We start from the raw sequence: 26770 nt of genomic DNA, 5'->3' as shown, positions 1-26770 counted from the left end.
GTTAACACACCTTTTTACAAATGCGCGTTCGCAAAAGCGTAGACATAAACGGATAATTCAGAAAGAAATTACGTCGATCTGATAAAACAATGCCGACATTTCCGCGCTTTTCATGGACATTTAATGACATTGATGGAAAAATATATTCATTTGTAGCCGTTTACGCATTTTAAGCTAGAATAGCGTCAGCGCATGTTCATTTCGTGTTATAACACCTGCATAATCCCTCCGGGTACATTCATACCGTCGCCCAAAAAGGTTCGGGCACCAACCGATTCCGTGTAATAAAACGAAAAAAAAACATGCGTTATCGCTACACATCTCTATACAAAATCGAAAACAATTTAATATTTCAATACTGGTTTCTGGAATACAATTTTTGAAAGCAAACAACATCTGCAGCAATACTGATACGGAAGTACGTGTCAATTTATTGCAAATTCGTCTAGGATTCTTGCATGTTTGTGTTGGCTGAGAGGTTTAACAGCCTAAAACAAGGAGCTGCGTTCAATAAACGCTTGATGCCCCCAGTGGCATCCTTGTCGATACAAAGCAACCTAAGTCCAAAACGAGGTCAAGGTCAAGGTCAAACTGAGGTCAGGTGATGTTTGAAGATAAAGAATGGTCACAGGTTACATCTGTATTAGTATCAATTCATTCCTGTAAGCAGTATTGATGCTAGACGAAACGGTCCCATTTGGTTAACCAGAGATGGCCCATATAAAGCAACCTAAGTCCAAAATGAGGTCAAGGTCAAGGTCAAACTGAGGTCAGGTGATGTCTGAAGATGAGGAATGGTCACAGGTTACATGTGCATTAGTATAAAGTCATTCTAGTAAGGGGTATTGATGCTAAACGGTCCCATTTGGTTGACCTCGTACGGACGGACGGACGGACGAACGAACGAACGGACGGACAGGACAATCACTATATGCCTCCCGCATCAGTAGATGCCGGGGCATAAAGTAATTTGACTTGGCTGACCAGCCAGGAACTCTTAAAAGGTTATAAAGTTCAAAGGTGTTTAAATATTTCAAGATTTAAAAAAAAGAATAATGACTTGAACAATTGTTATGGCTAAGATCGGATGAACAATCCCTGATGCACTTATCTTGTAAAAGAAACAGAAAAAACCCAGTTAACACAATTACTAAATTTCAGATTGTATACTAAAAATCACTAACATATAAAACACATTCAATCTGTTACTTATTGGGAAACACGTTTTACAAGCTTAATTATTTCCAAGAAAACCTTAATTAATCTGCTCTTAGCATCTGACAAGCTGGCACTCAATCAATACAACAATATATCTGTCATTATAATAGTTCAATGGCATCAAAACAAAACCTCTTTATTAAGTGTGAAGGAATGCATAATGTCAGAACATTACTTAATGCTATTACAAACAAACCAATCAACCAACACAATTATACCAACGCATTTTCATAATTCTGATGGAATTATAAACACATTTATTGTACTCAAGAGTTTCTTGTTAGAATTCATTTAAAAAGTTCCGTCTGTTTCAGTATGGTGAAAAATTTCAGCTATACAATTATGATATAAGTAATCCTGCAAGCTTTTTGTAAAAATGTTAGCAAAAACAGAAACTCTTTTCATCATAGAACACGAAATAGTGTACGTGCTTCCGTAGCATTGGTCCTCGTCTTTGATCAAATTATCACATACATTCTACCAACATGTGACAAGCACTTCAATTTTGCAGAACAGTCTAAAAATTCAGGAATCTGAATGGTTGTTTTGGAGGACAATATAAACTCAGATAAGCTTAGTTAGCAAAAAGAGCTACCTACTGAGATATTCAGAGAGTCATAATCGCAATTTCAAAAAGTTGTCTACACTAAGGATATAGAGCTACTACACCACCACCACACACCTACACCTACCTCTGAATCAATCTTCTTGTTCTCAGCATCATCCTCATCCATTTCATAGTAGAGATCAGTTTTTGTGATAGACATTAAACCGTTGATTGCCACACCAGGGGCTATAAGTTTGCATGTAGTAGACATAGCAACCGGACCTGAATATGCATATATCACATATTACTTTTTATGACATAAGACTTACGATGGCTGCAAATGGGTCTATGAGTTTGCATGTAGTAGACATAGAGATGGTACCTAAAAAATTCAAATTCATCTTTATAGGTTTTTTTCAGAATGAAATGATAGCTAAGTGCACCAATTTTCTAAATATATTTATGGTTTTCCTCTTCTCCATGTCAAAAATAGAAACATTTGATATCTAAAAAATGACTTTCTCAAAATATCTGAAGCAAAATGGACAACTCTTGTATTGACCGTTTTTCAAAGATTTCAGGACTTCCCAAATTATAGTCTATATCAAAAGCTCCCACAGCTAAATAAATTCAATAGCGTTTAAGGTAAGTTTACTCTACTTTCAACATTTTGAAAGAGCCTATACTGAACTTCCTTTTGTCTTTTAATAAAGTCAAATTCCAAGACTAGCCAAGAGTCTAAAACGCTTGAAAAAATTCTGAGTGAAAGAGAATGACATGCTCTTTATTATAAGCTTACCAAAACCATATCAAAAATGTACCTTAAAGAAGTTATTAAAGATTTTATATTGTAAACAAACCCCTACACCATTTTACTATCAATATTTTCCACTCATGAATGCACTCAATTCAGGTGATAATTGTTGATATATTTGTAAATGAGAGGCCCCAACAAAAACCTTTTTTTCAAGTTGTGTAAACAGTATAAGTTTTAAATTAATGTTGATATCTGAAATTATCCGATTACCTTGTTTTCAACAATAAATAAAACACCTTTTAGTTTGTTTAGGGTAGTTGACCTGTAACGAAAATCATCAAATAGAGTAATCTCCATATGCTTTTTCAGCATTTATTCGTTTTTCAAGAAAAGCAAAGGATCGTGCTAGTTCCCTCCAGAGAATGTTTAAATTGAGAATTGCTTAAAATACATTACACAGAGTCATTACCTGTCAGCTACGTTAACATGTAGTAATTACAACCACTACCTTAAAACATTGTAATTATATTTGACGACAATGAATTTTTGTGTTACCAATTTAACTTTTTTTGTTATTTCTCATTGTTGGATATATACATTTTACATTTTGATATATAAATGTTGTGTAAACCAATGTATCGCCATTGAGAACAATAAATAAACAATTTTGGCTAAAAGATCAAAACTTTATAACGTTTCTTAATGTCGTTAATTTTCTTCAAAGGAATGTGTGCATTATTCTATATAATCTTCATGCATTACAAAACTTTCTATCAGGGCCTCACTACAACTTACAAAATAACTGTCTGTGTAAGTCATGAGAAAAGCGTGCATATTGTATATTGAATACAAAGGGATTTAAACAAATGTAGGTCATATTTTGTCTGCCTGATAAATTGTTTGAAAAAGGACCTATCTGATTTTTCTTTCACTTTTGATCAATGTTTAATGTTGGCTTCAGTTTATTGATCAATTCAGAGTTGTCCCCCTTTGATTTATTTGGGTAGGTACCATCTCTAGTAGACATAGGGACTGGACCTGAATATGCATATTTATATCATATTACCACATTATATTACTTTACGATGTAAAACTAATTATGGCCAACCCAAAGTGTTTGTGTGTAGTAAAGATGGCTGCTGGACATGAATATGTATGTAGCACAAAATATTACCGGAAGGTGGCCCGGTGTTCCAGTGGTAACACGCTTGACTGTAAATCCAGAGGTCTGGGGTTCGAATCATGGTCCAGGCACTGGAAATTTCTGCGATGCTCTGGAGTGTTTCCCACCTAACTAAGAGGCCAGTACTTGTTCTTCCCAGGAAAGATGGCTTTAGCGTTTATCGGTGATATACACCCGGCACGTTAAAGAACAGGACTGTCTATTTACAAAGAGCTAGGCTAGTTAGCCATACAGGCCTGTATCTAAAAGGATTTCTCTCTCTCTTCTGGGGGCTTTGTCTCACTCTGTCCCTCTGGTCAGATCGCTCCTTGTCAGTACTATTATGTAAAACTACTGATGGCCACACCAGTGGCAATCAGTTTTGTGTGTAGTAACCATAGCTACCAGACCAGAATATGTATGCATCACATAATGTTACTTTCTATGACACAACACTTAAGACTTCCACACCTGCCCTGAATATGCATGTATCACACAACATTACTTTTTGTAATGAACATTAATCCATCAATGGCCACCTCAGGACCTATTTGTATGAAGTAGTTATACTGGCCAGGCCTGTATGTATACACAAAATATTTCTTTTTCTCATACACATACAACACCTACACTTTCAGTGAACACAAAGCAGACACAGCAACAAGCCTGAAATCTGTATCAGTTTGTTATGACAAGAAGCAAGACCATTAAAATGCTATATACCTTGGCTATCAGTTTATATGCACATAAGGCAACAGGAGCTGAATACATGCATAACAAGAGCACCCCCTTGCGGGTGCAGATGCTCATTTGATTTTTTTGCCTCTGTTTAATAGAAATATTGTCCTACACATGATTTCCTAAGACCAAAAGGGGCAATTATTCTTGCAACAAGAGCTGTCACTAATAGTGACAAATGCCCTCACAGCGCCTTGATCTTTGACTTGGTGACCCCAAAGTCAGTAGGGGTCGTGTACTCAATAAGTACTATCAGCAAGTGAAGTCTGAAGGTCCTGGGTACAGTGGTTCCCGAGTAAAGTGCCTTCATGCAAAAAGTTAACGTTGTGACGAACGAACGAACGGACAGTTGAAAACTAGTATGCCTCCCTTCGTGGGGCATAAAAAGCAATGTAGAGTTACAGTACTTCCTGTGCAGTCAGCTTTTAATGGCGAATAACTGCTCCAGGTTTTAAAGCAACAGCTTTGATCGTTAAGGAGGAAAGTTGACTTAAACGCAAAACTTAACCAAGAAATCTGATATTTTCTAAGTCCAAAAGGGGCCTTAATTCTTGCAAAAAAGCAGGATGGAGTTATGTTTCTTGCTGTACAGTCAGCTTATAATTGCTAACACGAGTTGCAAGTTTTAAAGCAAAAGCTTTGACAGTTTAGGAGAAAAGCTGACCTAAACATAAAACTTAATCAGGCAACGCCAACGCCGACGCCAATCAAGTGATGACAATAACTCATCATTTCTTTCAATTAATCAGATGAGCTAATAAGCTATACTGCTTTTCGAACTGGACATAAGACCATTTATGGCTCTGATGGGGCTATCACTTTGCAAATAAAAGACATATCATACTACTAAAATACCTTATCAGTTTTTGAGTCTGAACTATTTTACCAGGGTTCAAACCTGCATTGGCTTAGCATCTGCACCAAAAAACAACAAATCTGACTGCTCTACAAATCTTTACATCAAGTAAGCTTCCACTATAGTATTCACATGTTAAGCTTTGAGAAATACTGTGTTAGGGTTGACTAATATACCTGAATATTCTCTTTCAAATTCTGTATCTTCCATGAGTAATTCTTCATCAGTGTAATCAGGTTGTAAGGCCTGTGCCTTCTTACTGTCCAGATGAGCATGGAAGGCTTCTCTGGCCTGGTTAATTGCATCTTCTGTAGCACCTGTGAAAACAAACAAACTTCATTTAACATAACCTATAAGATCCTGTTGTAGCACAGACCACAACAATGCAAAGTTATAGCAGATTTAGCTTGATTGGTTCTGTTTGTGAGAGGTAAGGAAATGTGACACAGCTCTTATGCCACCTAGCACTAGCTTAAGTGGATTTATATCATACATTTAAACTGAATGGACTCTACTTCTCCAAAGGACAAGAAAATATAACAACTCTTAGTACCAGTACAGTGAGACTTTTTACGACAGTTACATCTCACTTAATGGCTGTTGCTGTGATAGTCAATATAAACAAAATATTTCATTTGACAAGTTCATTTTCACAAACACATAAATTTCATTACATACGTTTAAAGTCATATGCACTTGTTCGATGTAGTAAACATAATTTTTTAAGCCCTAAAGGAGGTATGAGAATATTCTTACAACCACAAACAGTAAATCAACCTGTGTCATTAATTACTACAGATGTTGTTTTGATATAATTGGTTTCACTTCCCATATCTATTAATTTCTATCTTAATATTTCAGACTATGGCACGAATTGTAATTCGCAATCACTCATAACTAGTTAAGGAGATGTTGTGATATCTGCAAGGTTTAGGTCATTTACCAGCTCTCCAGGATTTGTACTGGAAGACCAAATTTGTCCTTTCTGACATTATTTCAAACAAATGTGGGCATCTGGGGACAAACCATATCATTCTACAAGCTTCCTCTACACCCTGAGTTGCAAACCCACAGTGGAGAAAGGGAAGTAATCTTGGAAACCACTAAGCCATGGTTGCCCCCTTTAAGTAATTCGGATTCCAAACATATGTACACAACAACATGACACTTCAAGTGATATCGAATACTTACCATGCTCTAATGCAGCTTTTAGTGCAGCATCTGGATGGGTAGAGCCTATCGCATTCTTGATAAACCTACGTCTCCTTCTGCTGTCATCTTCCCATACATCCAGCTTCCAGTATTCATTTTTCCTTGAAAAAAACAAGAACTATCACTAAATCACAAACTGTGATTAATACTCCCTCTCTCTGAAGACAGAAGACATTTTGTCTCCATAGAAAATTTGAAGGCGGGGATGGGGAAGGTACCCTTAGTGATAATTGAGATATTGAACTGTCTAAAATCAAAGGCTGAAAAGTAATTATACAAGAGGACCATGATGGTCCTGAATTGCTCACCTGTCCCCACATGACCCAGTTTTGAGTATGATGTCGTTTTTTCTATTATTTGACATAGTGACCTGGTTTTTGAGCTCATGTGATCTAATTTTGAACTTGACCTAAATATCATCAAGACAAAAATTCTGACCAATTTTCATGAAGATCCATTGAAAAATATGGCCTCTAGAGAGGTCACAAGGTTTTTCTATTATTTGACCTAATGACCTAGTTTTTGAAGGCAAGTGACCCAGTTTTGAACCTGACCTCGATATCATCAAGGTGAACATTCTCACCAATTTTCATGAAGATCTCATGAAAAATATGGCCTCTAGAGAGGTCACAAGGTTTTTCTATTTTTAGACCTACTGGCTTAGTTTTTGACCGCACGTGACCCGGTTTCGAACTTGACCTAGATATCATCAAAATAAACATTCTGACCAACTTTCATAAAGATCCCATGAAAAATGTGACCTCTAGAGTGGTCACAAGCAAAAGTTTACGCACACACGCACGGACGACGGACACCACACGATCACAAAAGCTCACCTTGTCACTTTGTGACTGGTGAGCTAAAAAGTAGTAAATAAAGAAGGAAAAATTGGGGGCATGGTTGCAGACTATTCCCATACCTTCCTTTACCTCAGACAATATATTATGCGTATCTAAATGTGTTGGAAACTAGGGAAGAGAAGTTGTTTTGGCCAAAAAGCTTGAGTGAGGATAGGAGTATAGGTGTGACAGCTAAAATGAAATATCATTGTGGGGAGGGTGTTCTCATCTCTGCCCATCCTTGAGAATAATATGTCGAGGAGTGGGTGGGGAAACAAGAGCTGTCACAGAAGACAGCGCGCTCGACTGTTTCGATGCTGGATAGTGAAACTGGGCACATCTGAGGAAACTAGAGCTGTCACTGGAGTGTTTAATGACTCCAATTGTGGATGAAGATATTGCACAATAGCCTGAGTCTATGTCAAAAATATCAACTTAAAGTAATAAGAGAGGTAAAGATAAAATGTATCAAAACACTATATAAGTATATCCTAAGCAAAAAGGGGCATAATCCATTAAATAATGGTGCCAGAGTTATGCAGCTTGTGTCATATAGTGTGGGTGATGATGTTGAACAACTATTTTAAGTTTGAATCATATCCATTCAGTAATAACAGAGACAGAGTGAAAGTGCATCAAAAATTTAACCTAAAATTCTAAGTAAAAAGGGGAAATAATTCATGAAAAATTGGTGCCAGAGTTATGCACCTTGTGTCATATGATAAGGGTACATGTTGAACAATTGCTTAAGCTTGAATCAGATCCATTCAGTAATAACAGAGATAGAGTGAAAGTGAACAAGAGCCATGTTAGACATGGCCAATCCCCCCGCCGGGCATATTATAATTGAAGGCTAAAGTTCCTGGCAAGTTAGTGGCTGAAAGTATTCATTTTGGGAGAAGCTTTGAAAAACCATTTAGTTGTGGTCCACATCAGGGGTTTTAAAGATGTGGAAGAAAGAATTATTCAGTGGTGAGGTGGTTTACTGTTAAATTTTATTAATTTTCATGAACAGTATAGCTGTATGATGTTTTTCTATACGGCTACTGTAAAAAGAAGGAATGGAAAGCTAACAGGGAACAAGAGTGCCAGAATGTCACAATATATGCCCGTCACAGCAAATTTCTTTACTCTAGCAGGTGTATTTGCAAATGAAATTTTAATTTTGTGGTTGTTTAGTAATCATTGTAAGTCTTTTGTTTTTCTAAGTCCACAAAAAAACTCATTACCAGGTAGAGATGTCTTAAAATACACCTAAAATTGGAAAGTAACATCCAGGTTGTACCACAGAAAAGTGGTCTTGTTTTTTCCCTGTGGTCAATTATAAAAATGTTACAACATAACTTATTTATAGTAACAACTTTAAAAAAAAAAAAAAAAAAAAAAAAAAAAAATATTGTAAGTCCACACAAAAATCTTTACTAGGTAGAGATTGGTCAAATTACACCTCAAAATTGGATGTAGCATGCATGTTGTACTACTGAAAAGTGGTCTCGATTTTTCCCTACGACTAGTAATGAAAAAGTTACAATAAAAGCTATTTAAAGTAACAACAAAGGGAAGTAATTCTAAAGAAGGGAACTGCGCATGACACTTCGTCTCATGATGGTGTATAATTGTGCCAAGTTACATCAAAATCCCTCCATGCATGAAGATGAAATGCTTCGGACAAAGTCATCCTTGTATCTGACCTTTGGCCTCTAAGTGTGACCTTGACCTTAGACCTAGGGACCTGGATCTTGCGCATGACACTCTGTCTTGTGGTGGTGAACATTTGTGCCAAGTTATATCAAAATCCCTCTATGCATGAAGAAGAAGTGCTCCGGACAAGGTTTTCATTCTTGTATCCTTTGACCTCTAAGTGTGACCTTGACCTTAGAACCAGGGACCTGGTCTTGCGCATGACACTCCATTTCGTGGTGGTGAACATTTGTGCCAAGATATATCAAAATCCCTCCATGCATGAAAAAGATATGCTGCGGACAAATTTTTTTAAGAAAATATGATAAAGGAAATAACTCAAAAAGTAGGCAAGGTACAGTTATTGTTCTTGCACACTGCACTTCCTCCCAATGTGTTCTATCAGTGTATGAAGTTTGAAGAAAATCCCTCCAGTACTTTTGGAGTTATGCTCCGGACAAATTTTTTAAAGAAAATATGATAAAGGGGAATAACTAAAAAAACAGGCAGGGTAGAGTTATTGTTCTTGCACATTGCACTTCCTCCCAATGTGTTCTATCAGTGTATGAAGTTTGAAGAAAATCCCTCCAGCACTTTTGGAGTTATGCTCCGGACAAAATTTTTTAAGAAAATATGATAAAGGGGAATAACTCAAAAAACAGGCAAGGTAGAGTTATTGTTCTTGCACACTGCACTTCCTCCTAATGTGTTCTGTCAGTGTATGAAGTTTGAAGAAAATCCCTCCAGCACTTTTGGAGTTATGCTCCGGACAAATTTTTTTAAGAAAATATGATAAAGGGGAATAACTCAAAAAACAGGCAAGGTAGAGTTATTGTTCTTGCACACTGCACTTCCTCCTAATGTGTTCTGTCAGTGTATGAAGTTTGAAGAAAATCCCTCCAGTACTTTTGGAGTTATGCTCCGGACAAAGATCGTTGCGGACGGACGGATGCATGGATGGAGAGCATTTCTAATATCCCCTTCGCCTTTGGCGGGAGGATAAATAAAACTTTAACCTGAAATTCTAAGTAAAAAGGGGAATAATTCATGAAAAATTGTGCTAGAGTTATGCAGCTTGTGTCATATGATGTGGGTGATGATGCTGAACAACTATTTTAAGTTTGAATCAAATCCATTCAGTAATAACAGAGGTAGAGTGAAAGCGCACCAAAACTTTAACCTGAAATTCTAAGTAAAAAGGGGGAATAATTCATGAAAAAATGGTGCCAGAGTTATGCACCTTGTGTCATATGATGTGGGTGATGATGTTGAACAACTATTTGAAGTTTGAATCAAATCCATTCAGTAATAACAGAGATAGAGTGAAAGTGTATCAAAACTGTAACCTCAAAATCTAAGTGAAAAGGGGGGATAATTCATAAAATATTGATGCCAGAGTTATGGCCCTTATGTCAGATGATGTGGATGATGATGAGGAATAAGTATTTCAAGTCTGAATCAAATCCATCAAGTAATTACAGAGATAAGTTGAAAAAAGAGAAAGTGCACCAAAACTTTAACCAAGGTGGGGACGCGGAAAGACGCCGACACCGATGCCGATGCCGACGCCGACACCGGGGCAAGTAGGATAGCTATCCTTATACTTTGTATAGTCGAGCTAAAAACGGATGCTGCATGGGTGCCCCCAACGCCACCCTCCTCGACAAACTCCTGTGTCTAATATTTTCTACTGTCTCAAAGTTTAGTCAAAGTGGTACAGTTCATGCAATTTTGTTTTGCCCGACAATAAAGTTTGGCCACTGTATAAAGTTCTTTTGTTTCTACTTAAAAGTATTGAATGTCGTTTTTTGGATACTTTTTATTCAATTACACCTGAGGCTTTATGTGGGTATTTTATCATTATTCTCACTGTCTACAGTTGAACTTGCTTTGGACACCTGAATCAAGCAGCCACTGGACTTAAACAGCCAGTCCACTAACTTCCCAAGTGAACTTTTTGTTGTTGTTCCAACTTGTCTTTAACCGCCACCTACCTTTCAAAAGCAGCAAGACTGTGCCGAACATCTGACTGGCTTCTTAATACAGATTTGACTGTACTCATGATAACTAAGCTCCTCATTGGACACTAGTTAAAGCTACTTACTGTTTATCTGGTTCTCCCCATGCACCATGTTTGTTGGCAAGAATATTAAGTACTTTATCACGAAGTTTCATTGCAACTGAGTAATCCCTTCTCTTAGCTGAGGTGATCAGATGGTCACAGAGTTTCTCTTCTTCTCGTCTATCCAACATCATTTGGGCACATAATGACTGAAAAATACAAAGCGTGTGTAACTTCATATGCTTGTTAATAGTCTATCACCATTTTTCAACACTACTTCAGGTAAAAACTATTATTACCTTAACATTGTTCCTAGAGTATGTACCTACCTAACCATATTCATGGTGGGAGGAAGTGGGTGGGGGTTATAGTCGCAGTGACACAACTTTGGTCATCTGGAATCTTTTTTATAGCTTTTGACAGGATAGAACCACCAGCATTGCGTAAGCCGACTGAATCAGTTCCTCAAATTAAGAATTCTACACCCCAAGCAAGGTTTAGAACCTACATAAGTGAGGCGCAAGTGATACCAGTTCAGTGATCTTACCCAAGCGAGGTTTAGAACCTACATAAGTGAGGCGCAAGTGATACCAGTTCAGTGATCTTAACCAAGCGAGGTTTAGAACCTACATCAGTGAGACCCAAGTGATACCAGTTCAGTGATCTTAACCAAGCGAGGTTTAGAACCTACATCAGTGAGGCGCAAGAGATACCAGTTCAGTGATCTTAACCAAGAGAGGTTTAGAACCTACAAAAGGGAGGCGCAAGTGATACCAGTTCAGTGATCTTAACCAAGCGAGGTTCAGAACCTACATCAGTGAGGCGCAAGTGATACCAGTTCAGTGATCTTAACCAAGCGAGGTTCAGAACCTACATCAGTGAGGCGCAAGAGATACCAGTTCAGTGATCTTAACCAAGCGAGGTTCAGAACCTACATAAGTGAGGCGCAAGAGATACCAGTTCAGTGATCTTAACCAAGCGAGGTTCAGAACCTACGTCAGTGAGGCGCAAGTGATACCAGTTCAGTGATCTTAACCAAGCGAGGTTCAGAACCTACGTCAGTGAGGCGCAAGAGATACCAGTTCAGTGATCTTAACCAAGCGAGGTTTAGAACCTACATCAGTGAGGCGCAAGAGATACCAGTTCAGTGATCTTAACCAAGCGAGGTTTAGAACCTACATCAGTGAGGTGCAAGTGATACCAGTTCAGTGATCTTAAAGGTCCATTACTAAAACCCGAACAAGTATTATATGAAAACCAGAGTTTGTAGCTGAGACTTCCTATTTACTGAAAATATGGCCCACTGCATCGGTTCTGACCAAATAGTCATGAATATGTTCAAGAATAACTAACAAATAAACAAAAAATGTTGCCTATGTCAAACCGAAAGTATGCTTTCCGACTGCTTACGAACACGTCGAGCATCTTCGGACTTTTTTGGAAGAATCCTCCGAAACGAGGCTATAATTTATAAATAGATGCAAAATATATCATATGCCCAAACTATAACGTGATTTTTACAAACTTAGTACATGGAATTGAACAATTTTGTAACTCACAAAAACTTCATGAAAATCATTCTTATAATACAAGTAATATACAGCTATACTACAAGTTTTCATTAGGACAATTCAGGCCCTTCCCAAATAGAAGTGTTTTTACAACTTCGTCTGTAAACTTTTTCAGTTAATCTCTTTTCAGTATAATTTCAAGAATATAAATGAGTAACTGTCTTACACTGCAGAAACAAAGTATGATTGAAATTTACCTAAATACACTTATTTATGTACACATGGCTACATTAATTTAATAAGATTTTAGACATTAAACACATTGTCTTGGCCTAATATATGTCACTGTCAATTTTAAAATCACGTGATCCCGAAGAATTTCCGACCAATTACAGAAAAGCGATAAACACGAAAGTAGGACAAAATGACCCCCCATGTCAGTCTAAGAAAATACAGAAACAATCATTTGTTTCTCTGCACATGTGTTGATTTCAAGGGAATAGTGCATGGCTATCGTAATGTTTAGTACTATATTTCAAAATGTGTAGTCTTTTTTTAAGATTTATGTCTATTCATTTGTCTTTATTTTGCACCTTTAACCAAGAGAGGTTTAGAACCTACATCAGTGAGGCACAAGTGATACCAGTTCAGTGATCTTAACCAAGCGAGGTTTAGAACCTACATCAGTGAGGCACAAGTGATACCAGTTCAGTGATCTTAACCAAGCAAGGTTTAGAACCTACATCAGTGAGGCAAAAGTGATACCAGTTCAGTGATCTTAACCACTCAGCCATGGCTGTCCAAGATTAAACTGCCACTGAGAACATTGTCTCGACGTGGGGAGAACCTCATAATCTTGTGCTCCAACTACTACTCAATGCATAACATGCTAAATAGAGTGTATTTCTAGGTAAGACTAGAAATGTGTCCATGGGACACAGATGCCCCTACTACATGACATTAAAATGACAATTTTTTCCCAGGTCAGGGGCCAGAACTTCTACAATACTGAATGAATCCGGATGCGAAACCCCAGGTGCACAACTGCACATGCTGACCAACATTCCTGTAAACTTTGGTGACTCTAGGTCAAATACTTTTGGAGCTACGCACGACACAACATTAAAATGACCAATTTTTTACTAAGTCAGGGGACATAACTCCTACATGACTGGATGAATCCTGACGCAAAACCCCAGGTGCATAACTGCACATGCTGACCAACATTCCTGTAAACTTTGGTGACTGTAGGTCAAATACTTTTGGAGCTATGTGCGACACAACATTAAAATGACCATTTTTTTTACTAAGTCAGGGGCAATAACTCCTACATGACTGGATGAATCCGGACGCGAAACCCCAGGTGCACAACTACACATGCTGACCAACATGCCTGTAAAGTTTTGTGACTCTAGGTCATATACTTTTGGAGCTAGGCACGACACAACATTAACATGACCAATTTTTACAAAGTCAGGGGCCATAACTTCTACACGACTGAATGAATCCGGACACGAAACCCCAGGTGCACAACTACACATGCTGACCAACATTCCTGTAAAGTTTTGTGACTCTACGTCAAATACTTTCAGAGTTACGCGCGACACAACATTTTCGGAAGGACGGACGGACGGAAGGATGGAAGGACGGACAGACAAGAGCAAATCTATATGCCCCCCCAAAGTGGTGGGGGCATAAAAAATTGATTTGTATAATAAGGTTAATAAGAGTGAAATATGGAAAAAATCTCAAATAAATGGTCAGTTTTAATACATGTATATTTCATTCCCTCGAAACTTCTTCCCTCAAAACATTTATCTGAAAGTGTGTTACTTTCAATGCCAGAATCAATTAAGCTTCCATGAACAGAGAAACATATGAGCCGCGCCATGAGAAAACCAACATAGTGGGTTTGCGACCAGCATGGATCCAGACCAGCCTGCGCATCCGCGCAGTCTGGTCAGGCTCCATGCTGTTCGCTTTTAAAGCCTATTGGAATGGAAGAAACTGTTAGCGAACAGCATGGATCCTGACCAGACTGCGCGGATGCGCAGGCTGGTCTGGATCCATGCTGGTCGCACACCCACTATGTTGGTTTTCCCATGGCACGGCCCATATACCTCAAACTCAGCATGTCTCTGAACATCCTCTGCTCTCATTCTGTTTAGGATGAAGTCTGCTTCATTCGCAACTCGTACAATGTGATCCCTTGTTGCATGTGCTAACAACCTACATGGAAAAATAATCAAACATATGTGAAACAAGTTGTATCTAATCATCTGCACATGTGACTCTTCTAATACAGTTTGATACATGGATTTGCAAGATAATCAGAACGAACCAAAAAGGTTATAAACTTATTTTTCATATATATATTGATATTTTTTATCACTGTTATTATATTCTGTAGTCTTCAATAAGGGAGGTAAAAAAATGTTCACAGAGTAGTTCAGCCCAGTTTTTACCTCCCTTCAGAAGCAAGAGGAAGTTTATATGATACACTGTTGCTTTAATCAGGAAGATCTTACAACTGATTTAAGCTTTAGCCTGCTGGGGGCAAGTGATTCTGCCTTTGTGACCAGTGCAGACCAAGATCAACCTGCAGGCTGATCATTGTCTGCACTGTTCACTATTCAGTCAGTAATTTTTCAGAGTGCACCCCTTCGAATAATAAATGGTATTGTCCAAATTGAATGATGGACCAGTCAATTTTAGAAATTTTGCAGGCTGAAAGTTAAAAGAAGAATGAAGTAAGGTAGCAACATAAATGAGCTATACAGTGTATTAATAACATCATTTAGTTCATAAATGTTTGTTCATCTTAAACCAAAGGATTAACAAGCTTTCTCAATGTAAATCAAAACAGATATAACTTGTCTACCGGTATGTATGAATTGTTGTACAGTTACTTATTTAGTTCTTAACACCATACCACTCATAAATACAGACAAAGTCCCAATCTAAATAGATTCAAAGTTCAAATCCATGAAATCATATCTTCACAAAAACAACCATTTTGACCTAAAACGGTAGGTTTTAGTGCCCATGAAAATAAATGATTTTACAGTACCCAAAGATTCTATCTGCATGCAGAGATAGGAGTAATACTAATATAAGTTTTACTACAGGAAGACCCCAGTAGCCCTTCCATGTTTGTACTCTAAGCATTTACAAACACCTTTGTATAAATAATATCTTTCATTAAGCCAGCTGGCTGCTTCCTCAACTCAAACCCATAGTAAATATTAAATTTGCAGACTTTAACCTCTTAGTCACTGATGGCCATTTGACAATAACACATATCTCCTTCATTCATAAATTCACTGAAAGCCAATCAAGCTTGTTTCTGAAATGTGAAATTTGCACAACAAGACATACACTTTAGAAATTATCTCCCCTTCTTTATGAGATAAAGAAAAGTGTAATAATTACCTCCCTTCATTTACTAACTCAATGAAAGCGAGACCAGCATGTTTCTGCAGTGAATTCTGCCATTCCTGAGAACACAACAACATGACAAGCTCCACCACAGATGTACTCTGCTTCAGAGTTACCAGACCTGTACAGGCAATGAAATGAAACACAAGTCAAAACTTCAGTTACCAAACTTGTACAGACAACAAATATATAACAAGCGTCAAAACTGCAAATACAAGACACGATGTGCAACAAATATGCAGTATGTGTCAAAACTGCAGTAACTTAACCTGTAGAGGTACAAATATGTGTTAACATTTTAAATCAAGACAGACTTTTATTCAAGATTACAATATACATATACTACAATGTACACTAAATATAAAACTAAATCTAATTACAAACTCAATTTAAACACTTGTTTTTCATGAAAAATACCTTAATTGTGATTAAAAAATGGAAGACAACGTAGTTAAAAAAATTTCTTCAGTTGTTATATAGCCTTTTATTTTTCCACAATGATCTCCATTCAATTTAAATTTTATCTTGTAAACTGTTATGAAAATTTTTACCTCCAATGAGCAACTCCTGACCATGTGATCCAATGAGAGTTTTGGATAAGTAAGGTGCAAAATCTACAAATATTTCTCGTAACAAAGGTGCTACAGATCCCAATGCCTTTTCCAATCTTTCTGTCAAATTTCCAGAATCTAACATAGAAAGACTGACTGGACCAGGAATAGGTGTACTCTTCAATTCAAGTTTCTCTGGTTTCTGATGTTCACTACTTTCACTTGGTTTTCTAGTTCCAGCAGATATAGAAGTAATTGGCACTTGTGACTGGTCTCCTTCTGATGGCAGCTGAACTGACAAGATCTGATCTGTTGCTTCAACTGAAGCTTCTAAACTATCAACAGGTGAGTGTCTACCATTGACTTCAGCTTTGTTTTCATCACCAGCTGTTTCATTTGTATCAACAGTAGCTGGCACACTGTCTTCTGTTGCTTTACTTTCATCAGTTGTTTTATCACTATCTTCAACTGGTTCACTGCTTTCAGATTTTTCCTGATCATCAACAGCTGATTCAGCACCTTCAGTTTCAGTTTTAACTTCCTCAGCTTCTTCCGATTTTTGTTCTTCCTTAATTTCACTTTCGGTGTCTTTATCATCATCAGTTGCAGAAACATCTTCTTCTTTATCTTTTTCTTCTACAGTTTCTGTAGGTTCGCTGTCTTTCTTTTCATCTGTTGTTGCATTTTGCTCAGTTTCTTCATTATCTCCTGCTCCTATTTCTTCTTTTCCCTCTGGTTCCTCAGTGGATTTTTCTAAAATAAAATCATATTAAGAATGACATTAGAGCAGACTAAGTAATACCCTCATAACATCTCCATCCTGTACGAAATGAAGACTTGTTGCAAAAATTAAAGTCAAAAAAGGGTCATAACTTAATCAAAAGTTAGAGAATAGTGACCAAAATCAAATGTAATCTATATCTGAGCCGTGCCATGAGAAAACCAACATAGTGGGTTTGCGACCAGCATGGATCCAGACCAGCCTGCGCATCTGCGCAGTCTGGTCAGGCTCCATGCTGTTCGCTTTTAAAGCCTATTGGAATTGGAGAAACTGTTAGCGAACAGCATGGATCCTGACCAGACTGCGCGGATGCGCAGGCTGGTCTGGATCCATGCTGGTCGCATACCCACTATGTTGGTTTTCTCATGGCACGGCTCATTTTATGATCACATATACCTGTGTGCAAAAAATAAATTCAATCCATTCATCCTTTCAAAAGTTATCAAATGGACATCAAAATTTAGTCGGAAAAAGGTATAAAATTCTTCCAAAATACATGGATTGTAACTGAAATTGAGCTTAACCTCTATCCATATATCTGTATGCCAAAAATAAAACAATCCATTCATCCTTTCAAAAGTTATCAAACGGACATCAAAATTTAGTCAGAAAAAGGGCTAAAATTCTGCCAAAATATGTTGATTGTAATTGAAATTGAACTTTGGACAGTATTTCATGATCATATACCAAAGTACTTAAACTGAACTAAATCCATTCACTGGATCACGAGTAATTCGACGGACAAACAAAACATTAAGTAAAAATGGGCCATAACTCCACCAAAAACTGGTGCATTGAACCAAAATTAAAATTAATACATATTTTAGAAATATATACAAATCATTCATCCTTTCAGAAATTATTGCATGGAAGTAAAGAATGGCCATGACTCGACATAAAGTAGTGGATTGTAACAAATATCAACGTCAACCTGTCCGTTATGATTATATATCTGTGTACCAAATATGAACTCAATCCACAAATCCTTTCAAGAATTATCACAGATGCACGGTAGGATGGACACAATTGCATCGCCACTCCAGAATGCCCCTCCTAAACTTTATGTGTGTTTAATAAACCATAAATACAAAATACCATCTGGTGGTATGTCTAGTCTGTTTTTCATTGTTATTATATATTCAAACTTAAAGGTATTGTTGTCCAAGGGTCTCTTTCCTTTGGATTTTTCACTCTAATCCTTAATAGGTCATTTTTGTAAGTAATGACTATTAAGAGTATAATATTTTACTAAATATACATTTGTACAATACCTACATTCAAAGAATTAACAAGGCAGTCTGAAAGACAGCTAAATCCCCCGCCCTTTAGCTGTGACCTGGACCTTGAACTGATATGGCTGACTCATGAATTCTGCACAACGTCTTGATGAGGTGATCATTTAACCCAAGTTTCATGAAAAATCCTTCAAGGGGTTTAGGAGATACAGAGCTCAAACCTTTGACCTTGAGTTGTGACCTTGACCTTGAGTTGACATGGTTGACTCATGAGCTCTTGATGAGATGATCATTTAACCAAAGTTTGATGAAAATCCTTTCAGGGGTTTAGGAGATACAGAGTGGACACAAAATGGAAGGCTCAAACCTTTGACCCTAAGCTGTGACCTTGACCTTGAGCCAGCATGGCTGACTCGTAAGTTCTGCAAATCAATCTGATAAGGTGATCATTTGACCCAAGTTTTATAAAATTCCTTGAAGGGGGTTTAGGAGATATAGAGCAGACACGAAATGGAAGACTAAAACCTTTGACCTTGAGTTGTGACCTTGACCTTCAGCCGGCATGGCTGACTCATGAGTTTTGCACATCGCCTTGATGAGGTGATCATTTGACCCAAGTTTGATGAAAATCTTTCAAGGGGTTTAGGAGATATAGAGCGAACACAAAATGGAAGGCTCAAACCTTTGACCTTGAGTTGTGACCTTGATCTTGAGCCGGCATGGCTGACTCATAGGTTCTGCACATCGTCTTGACAAGGTGATCATTTGATCAAATTTTGATGAAAATCCTTCAAGGGGTTTAGGAGATATAGAGCGGACACAAAATAGAAGGCTCAAACCTTTGACCTTGAGTTGTGACCTTGACCTTGAGCTGGCATGGCTGACTTGTGGGTTCTGCACATCGTCTTGATAAGGTGATCATTTGACCCAAGTTTTTTAAAATTCCTTCAAGGGGTTTAGGAGATACAGAGCGGACAAAAAATGGAAGGCTCAAACCTTTGACCTTGAGTTGTGACCTTGACCTTGAGCCGACATGGCTGACTCATGGGTTCTGCACATCGTCTTGATGAGGCGATCATTTGACCCAAGTTTTAAATATGTTAGCAACGTAAGTATCATTGACCCAAGTTGGAGAAAATCTTCAAGGGTTTAGGAGATAGAGAGCGGACACAAAATGGAAGGCTCAAACCTTTGACCTTGAGTTGTGACCTTGACCTTGAGCCCGCATGGCTGACTCATGGGTTCTGCACATCGTCTTGATGAGGGGATCATTTGACCCAAGTTTTATAAAATTCCTTCAAGGGGTTTAGGAGATATAGAGCAGACACGAATGTGTTACGGACAGACGGACGGAAGGATGGACGGAAGAACGGACGGAGACCATTCCTATAATCCCCCACCACTTGTGGCGGGGGATTAATAAATTATCAAATACAATCCAAATTATTAGTCCTTCAGACATGTGTTTTACAGAGAAACTGCTTCATTCTTAGTAAGACCAGTGGCTAGAACAGGTGATTAAACTCTTGAGTCTGAATCTCTGCAAAATAACTTAATCAGACTAGCTATAAAAGTTTAATATCTATATTCATACAGAAGCCTCTTTAAACCTTTAGCCTGCTGCTGGCAAGTGGTTTTGCCTTTGCGACCAGTGCAGTCAGTAAATTTTCAATGAACCCCCCCATCAATAAGAATGGTATTGCCAAAATTGATGGATGAACAGTCCATTTTAGAAAAGTAGAGGGTAAAGGTTAACTTGAACATACCTTCTGTTTTTTCTTCTGGTTTTCCTTCTGTCTTGTCCTCCTCACCCTCCTCCTCATCTTCTTCCTCTCCAGAATCTTCCTCTTCTTCCTCCTCCACACCATCACCTGACCCTTTTGCTCCCTCATTCTCTCCCCCTCCCTCAGTCACCGGTCTGGCTGGGGAAGCTGCCTCAGAATCTTCAGTAGTTGCTCCAGATTCTGAAAATGATTTTGAAGAAAATTGGTGCTTACATCTTCAGTTAAGCAGAACATCAGAACAAAGTGTCTTGTCACACACAGAACTATTGTACATACACTCGAAACCCGTTATAACGCTACTCGATATACCGCGGTATTCGTTATAACGTGGTAGGTTCTTGGCTCCAGAATTTTCTTGGGTAAAAAATCCGGATATCAGGAAATTCCGAGTCCGCGGATGTTATTTAATTTGATCATAACCAGCGTTGAAACTACATGTGCCTGTACATTGTACTTTAACACCTTTGCCATGACAACTATGTCAAAAATCAATAATTGTTTGCTGGCTTACTTGTTTGCATATCGCCTTTGTTAAAGTTTGAATACATGAAGACATGTGACAATTAGGTAATCAGTACCGTGTCAAAATTAGATTGTTTGCATAACAAGCGTGTAAAATTGGTCAGTCAGCTATCAAACCATTTAAGTTTGCACCAATTAAGCGGATGACATGAACACTTGAGTGAATAAAAAATCGAACAACAGGCCCAGTTTTGTAATAAAATGCAGCCGTTTTTCATAATCATCATTCTCAGTTCATCGGAATTTGCGAAGATTCGACGCACTGAAAGCCATATTGAGAATGTTCTCCCTTTTTAATATCGTATATTAACGACGGCGATTTAACAATTTTCTATCTTAATTATCGATTTTCTTCATGTATTCAAAATTAAATTTTTTAAGACTGTCCGCGTTTTTTTCTCTTTTAGTTACATAAACCCCAAGTGCAATTGCATTGCGTATGTAATTCTCATGACCGCGCACTCCTCACACAGCGTTATACATGTTTACTTCCGGGATAAACAATTCTTTCTTTTAGAATCACGACAAAATGAGAAGATGACACGGCGTTATAATTCTTTTAATGTATTTTTCAGTAGCATTTAAGGTAAATAAATGTCCTGTTTATACGATTCTTATTTCTTATTATTAATAACATAAAACAGCGTCCAAAATACATTACCGGTGGGTGGGGTATTGCATTTACTGCTGATACGATCAATCCGCGTTATAAATTTAACCCCGCTAGATCCCGTGTCTCGAACCTTGGACCCCGATGACAGCGTTATAACGGGGTCCCAGTGTACAAAGGTTTGAACAAAATCCGTAAGCTTTCAAATTGTAAGGTTATCAAGAGATCATCAGGAGTGCATTTGTTCTCCCTACCGTTCTTTCTGACATGCATAATTTGTGAGAGAAATCTTTCCACAATAAACACACTGACTAAAAAGGGTTTTTTCTGTCTTCATTCTCAAGTGTAAACAATTTTGGCAGAAAAAATATGGTTCTGCCCAGTTTGGGGGAAAACTTATAACAACGATCATTTACCTAATGAAGTATCCATATTAACATGTACATCTACAGGAATCTTCAACTTCTCCTGACTCTCATCAACAACTTGTTCTGTACCATCTTGGACCTGACTGTCTCCCTGACCAGGCTGTTTCTCTGATTCCTCATCTTCAGACTGGTTCCCTAATCAAGTAAAATGGAAAACAATGACACAGTCAAAAATCATTTCTCCATTCAACAACAGGTGCAAACCAACATTTTTACTTGCAGAAAATTATTGAATCAAAATGAAGCAGAGAATATGAAATTATTTTTGAGAGTGATATAGATACTATTCTTGTTTTAATTTCTGCAGCAAGAAAAATTGCCATTAGTATCAGTGAATGATGCAAAAAATACAAACACAAAAAAAAAAAGATTTGCAAAAAAAGAGCATAATTTATCATGTTTTAAAACACAGCTTAGCAGTATACCCCATTTAATGTTAAAACTATCAAATATGCACAAAATGTCAAACTGATTATGCGTGTTGCAAACTTTAATATATTTTCAGTCTCTTGACCTTTATGATATTTTTAAGCAGATCTTTCTTAAAGGAAAACAAAATGACAGTGATAAACAGTATGTTTTCAAGTAAATAAATGGTCTGACACTTCAGTATAATCACATATAGACAAAAAAAGTAACAGCTTACAAAAACTAAATAGCATAATTCTAGTATAAATCTACTGAAGTGGACAGAAAATTAACTTCACAATTTCAGTACAATCACATAACAATAGTAGCAGTGAACAAACAAATAACAGTACAATTGAGCAAAAGACAGAAGCAGTGAACAAAAAATTAATAGTAAAATACATGTATACACAAAAAAAACATAGCAGTGAACCGAAAATTAACAGCAAAATCAGAATAGTCACAAAAAACATTAGCAGTAAACAGAAATACATGAAAACAGTAACAGTAAACAGAAAAGCAACAGCATTTTTTTTTTCAGTATAATCATAAAAAGACAGGTGCAGTGAAAGGAAAATTAACCATTTAAGAACACACTTTAAGCCATCTTTGATTACAAAAATTAAACAAAATACATAAAATACAGTGAAACACCGCTCACTCGAGAACCGAGGACACAACCACCATGGTTGATTGAGCAACTGATTTGGTCTCTGTCTGTTCTCCTTTTATTTTCTATATTTGTAGAGCTCCGAGCCCTGGATATCTCAGGCAGTTTGCTCTTCCCCTTGCGACTGAGTGATCAGTGTTTTTCTGTATCAAGTTATTAAAGTTAAGAATCTCTATAATTCAGATGATATCAGATGCAGCTAATTTTACAGATGTTAACTGCAAAAGTACTCTCTGTACATGTACTTGCATAATATACAAAGCATGATTGAACTAAAAACAAAAAGACGCATATATGTCAAAGTGAGACAGATTCATGATGAACTTTCAAATCTACAACTAAAGTTGGGTATGGGTGCCATCAGTACAATATCTATAAACCTTCAGGTTCAGGCTGACTTTCTATTTCCTGACTGTTTTCTGTGACACAGCCATGATCAGACTCATTTTTGGTTTTCTCTGTTGTTGGTTCATCTTCTGTAGACTGGATACATTCAGATTTGTTTTCTAATGACTGGTTTCCAGATGTGGTTTCCTCAGACTGACTTCCAACAGACTGGTTTTCTGCTGACAGATTACCTTCTTCAGAGCCAGACGTCATTTGTGAGAGTACACTCCCCTGATCAGCTTCTTCAACTGGAGGTTTGTTTGATGAAGTTTTTGGAGAGTCTTCCATTACTTCAGACACTTGGTCACTCTTTTCAGAAGAATCTGAGTTTCCTTCCCTTTCTTTTTCTAAATACACAGCAAGTTCATCTCCTTTCACAGCTAGTTCAACTGTAGATATAGATGCTTTTGGGGATTTCAAACTTCCTGGTTGTCCTTTTTGTTGTTTATCTATCGGTTGTTCAACAGCTTTTGCATCCGCATTTTTACCATCATTTTGTTTGATATTTTCTATAGTAGTTCCATCTACCAACAATGACATGGTTGGACGTAGATTATGCCAATATTTAGCAGCTGCATTAATAGGAAAATGATAAAAAGCTTACATGCCATTCCAATGTATATTTATTGTTAAGAATAAAAAAAACACAATAAATTTACTTGTTCAAATATGACAAAAGTAAAACATCTTGGTTCTTAATCTAAGCCAAATATTATTAATACAGTCAAGGCTTCATTTAGAGATTTCAAGGATAAAAGTCTAATTTTTGGTTACTGTGAAATCATTAATATTCGCGGGGGACTAATTTTCATGGATTTTGAGGTTGAGTCAATCCACAAATTTAATCCCCATGAACAAGTAAAATTCCCATTCATTTTATGTTCAAAAACTGAAATCCATGAATTCATATCCCCATGGAATTGCCGTTCAGACCAAAACAACGAAATTTCATGCCCGCAAAATTAATTCATTTTACAGTAGCTGTTTGTGTTTTAGGGCATGATGCATGTAGGTGCAGACGTGAACATCAAGCTCGAGGGTAAATGTTCAGGCAGTAACAAGGCTCTGCTTAAACATTTTCCCCGAGAGCTGGATATTCCCATCTGCACCTACAGCTAGTGATAGAATCTTTTTCTTCCATGCCATATTCAATGATAATGAAAGTAATATCAAACAAATGATTTTCTTTATACCACTATTTTTATTCTCAGTAGTGTATTTAAACAAAGTTCGAGAAACCAACATCTATGAACAGGAAAAATGTCATGAAGTTTTAATGACAAATAACAATGTTTAGTTCCAGTTTTGTTTTATTATTTGCAGCGTAATGTTATGTATTTCTCACAAAATTATCTTTTTTTATCGAGAAACATAGTATAAAGAACAAAGGAGAGCTTTCAAGGTATTTGATTTGTAATGAAATATAAATTACTGCATAAATCTTCTTATAGATGAACTACATGCATCATTTAAAGCACAAGAGTCATTTTACGATCCAGGGTGTAAGACTGAGTTTTCAAGCAACAGTGAAATAAACGGAAACTCCAGTCTAGTATGCAAGAAAATATAAGGAAACAAGAGGACCATGATGGTCCTGAATCGCTCACCTCTTCCCACATGACCCAGTTTTGAGTATGACGTCGTTTTTTCTATTATTTGACATAGTGACCTAGTTTTTGAGCTCATGTGACCCAGTTTTGAACTTTACCTAGATATTATCAAGATAAAAATTCTGAACAATTTTCATGAAGATCCATTGAAAAATATGGTCTCTAGAGAGGTCACAAGGTTTTTCTATTATTTGACCTATTGATCTAGTTTTCGAAGGTACGTGACCCTGTTTTGAACTTTACCTAGATATCATCAAGGTGAACATTCTCACTAATTTTCATGAAAATCTCATGAAAAATATGGCCTCTAGAGAGGTCACAAGGTTTTTCTATTTTTATACCTACTGGCCTAGCTTTTGACCGCACGTGACCCAGTTTCGAAACTGACCTAGATATCATCAAGGTGAACATTCAGATTAATTTTCATGAAGATCCATTGAAAAATATGGCCTCTAGAGAGGTCAAAAGATTTTAATAATTTTAGACCTACTAGCCTAGTTTTTGACCGCAGTTGACCCAGTTTCAAACTTGACCTTGATATCATCAAGATGAACATTCAGACCAATTTTCATACAGATCCCATGAAAAGTATGGCCTCTAGAGAGGTCACAAGGTTTTTTTATTATTTGACCTACTGACCTAGTTTTTTATGGCATGTGACCCAGTTTCAAACTTGACCTAGATATCATCAAGGTGAACATTCTGACCAATTTTTATGGAGATCCATTCAAAAGTATGGTCTCTAGAGAGGTCACAAGGTTTTTCTATTTTTAGACCTACTGACCTAGTTTTTGACCGCACATGACCCTGTTTCAAACCTAACCTAGATATCATCAAGATGAACATTCAGACCAACTTTCATACAGATCCCATGAAAAATATGGCCTTTAGAGAGGTCACAAGGTTTTTCTATTATTTGACCTACTGACCTAGTTTTTGATGGCACGTGACCCACTTTCGAACTTGACCTAGATATCATCAAGATGAACATTCAGACCAACTTTAATACAGATCCCATGAAAAATATGGCCTCTAGAGAGGTCACAAGGTTTTTCTGTTATTTTACCTATTGACCTAGTTTTTGAAGGCATGTGACCCACTTTCTAACTTGACCTAGATATCATCAAGGTGAACATTCTGACCAATTTTCATGAAGATCTCATGAAATATATGGCCTCTAGAGAGGTCACAAGCTTTTTCTATTTTAAGACCTACTGACCTAGTTTTTGACTGCACATGACCCAGTTTCGAACTTGATCTAGATATCATCAAGATGAACATTCAGACCAACTTTCATACAGATCCCATGAAAAATATGGCCTTTAGAGAGGTCACAAGGTTTTTCTATTATTTGACCTACTGACCTAGTTTTTGACGGCACGTGACCCAGTTTCAAACTTGAACTAGATATCATCAAGGTGAACGTTCTGACCAATTTTCATGAAGATCTTGTGAAATATATGGCCTCTAGAGAGGTCACAAGGTTTTTCTATTTTTAGACCTACTGACCTAGTTTTTGAAGGCACGTAATCCAGTTTCGAACTTGACCTAGATATCATCAAGGTGAACGTTCTGACCAATTTTCATGAAGATCTTGTAAAATATATGGCCTCTAGAGAGGTCACAAGCTTTTTCTATTTTTAGACCTACTGACCTAGTTTTTGATGACACGTGACCCAGTTTCGAACATGACCTAGATATCATCAAAGTGAACATTCTGACCAATTTTCATGAAGATCTTGTGAAATATATGGCCTCTAGAGA

The 26770-nt window shown here is 37.2% G+C and overlaps 1 protein-coding gene across 7 annotated transcripts in view; it reads right to left on the bottom strand.

Annotated features, from left to right (window-relative positions):
- Positions 1–26770, bottom strand: part of LOC123558619 (neurobeachin-like) — a 268481-nt gene that overhangs the window by 135538 nt on the left and 106173 nt on the right. For all 7 annotated transcript variants that reach the window (XR_008371116.1, XR_008371114.1, XR_008371117.1 and 4 more), the window contains 9 exons: positions 21920–22066; positions 20354–20551; positions 16572–17324; positions 16015–16141; positions 14703–14811; positions 11114–11280; positions 6470–6591; positions 5455–5595; positions 1911–2047 (listed from right to left, as the gene is read on the bottom strand). Coding sequence is in view for 3 of the 7 variants with exons in the window: in XM_053544219.1 (XP_053400194.1) it covers positions 1911–2047; positions 5455–5595; positions 6470–6591; positions 11114–11280; positions 14703–14811; positions 16015–16141; positions 16572–17324; positions 20354–20551; positions 21920–22066 (1901 nt within the window). In the remaining 4 variants the exon portion in view is untranslated. The remainder of the gene's footprint in view (positions 1–1910; positions 2048–5454; positions 5596–6469; positions 6592–11113; positions 11281–14702; positions 14812–16014; positions 16142–16571; positions 17325–20353; positions 20552–21919; positions 22067–26770) is intronic.

This window comes from Mercenaria mercenaria, chromosome 5, assembly GCF_021730395.1.
Source record: "Mercenaria mercenaria strain notata chromosome 5, MADL_Memer_1, whole genome shotgun sequence".
Lineage (NCBI taxonomy): Eukaryota > Metazoa > Mollusca > Bivalvia > Venerida > Veneridae > Mercenaria > Mercenaria mercenaria.
The sequence above is the reverse complement of the archived record's forward strand: the minus strand, read 5'-3'. Positions and strand labels throughout refer to the sequence as shown.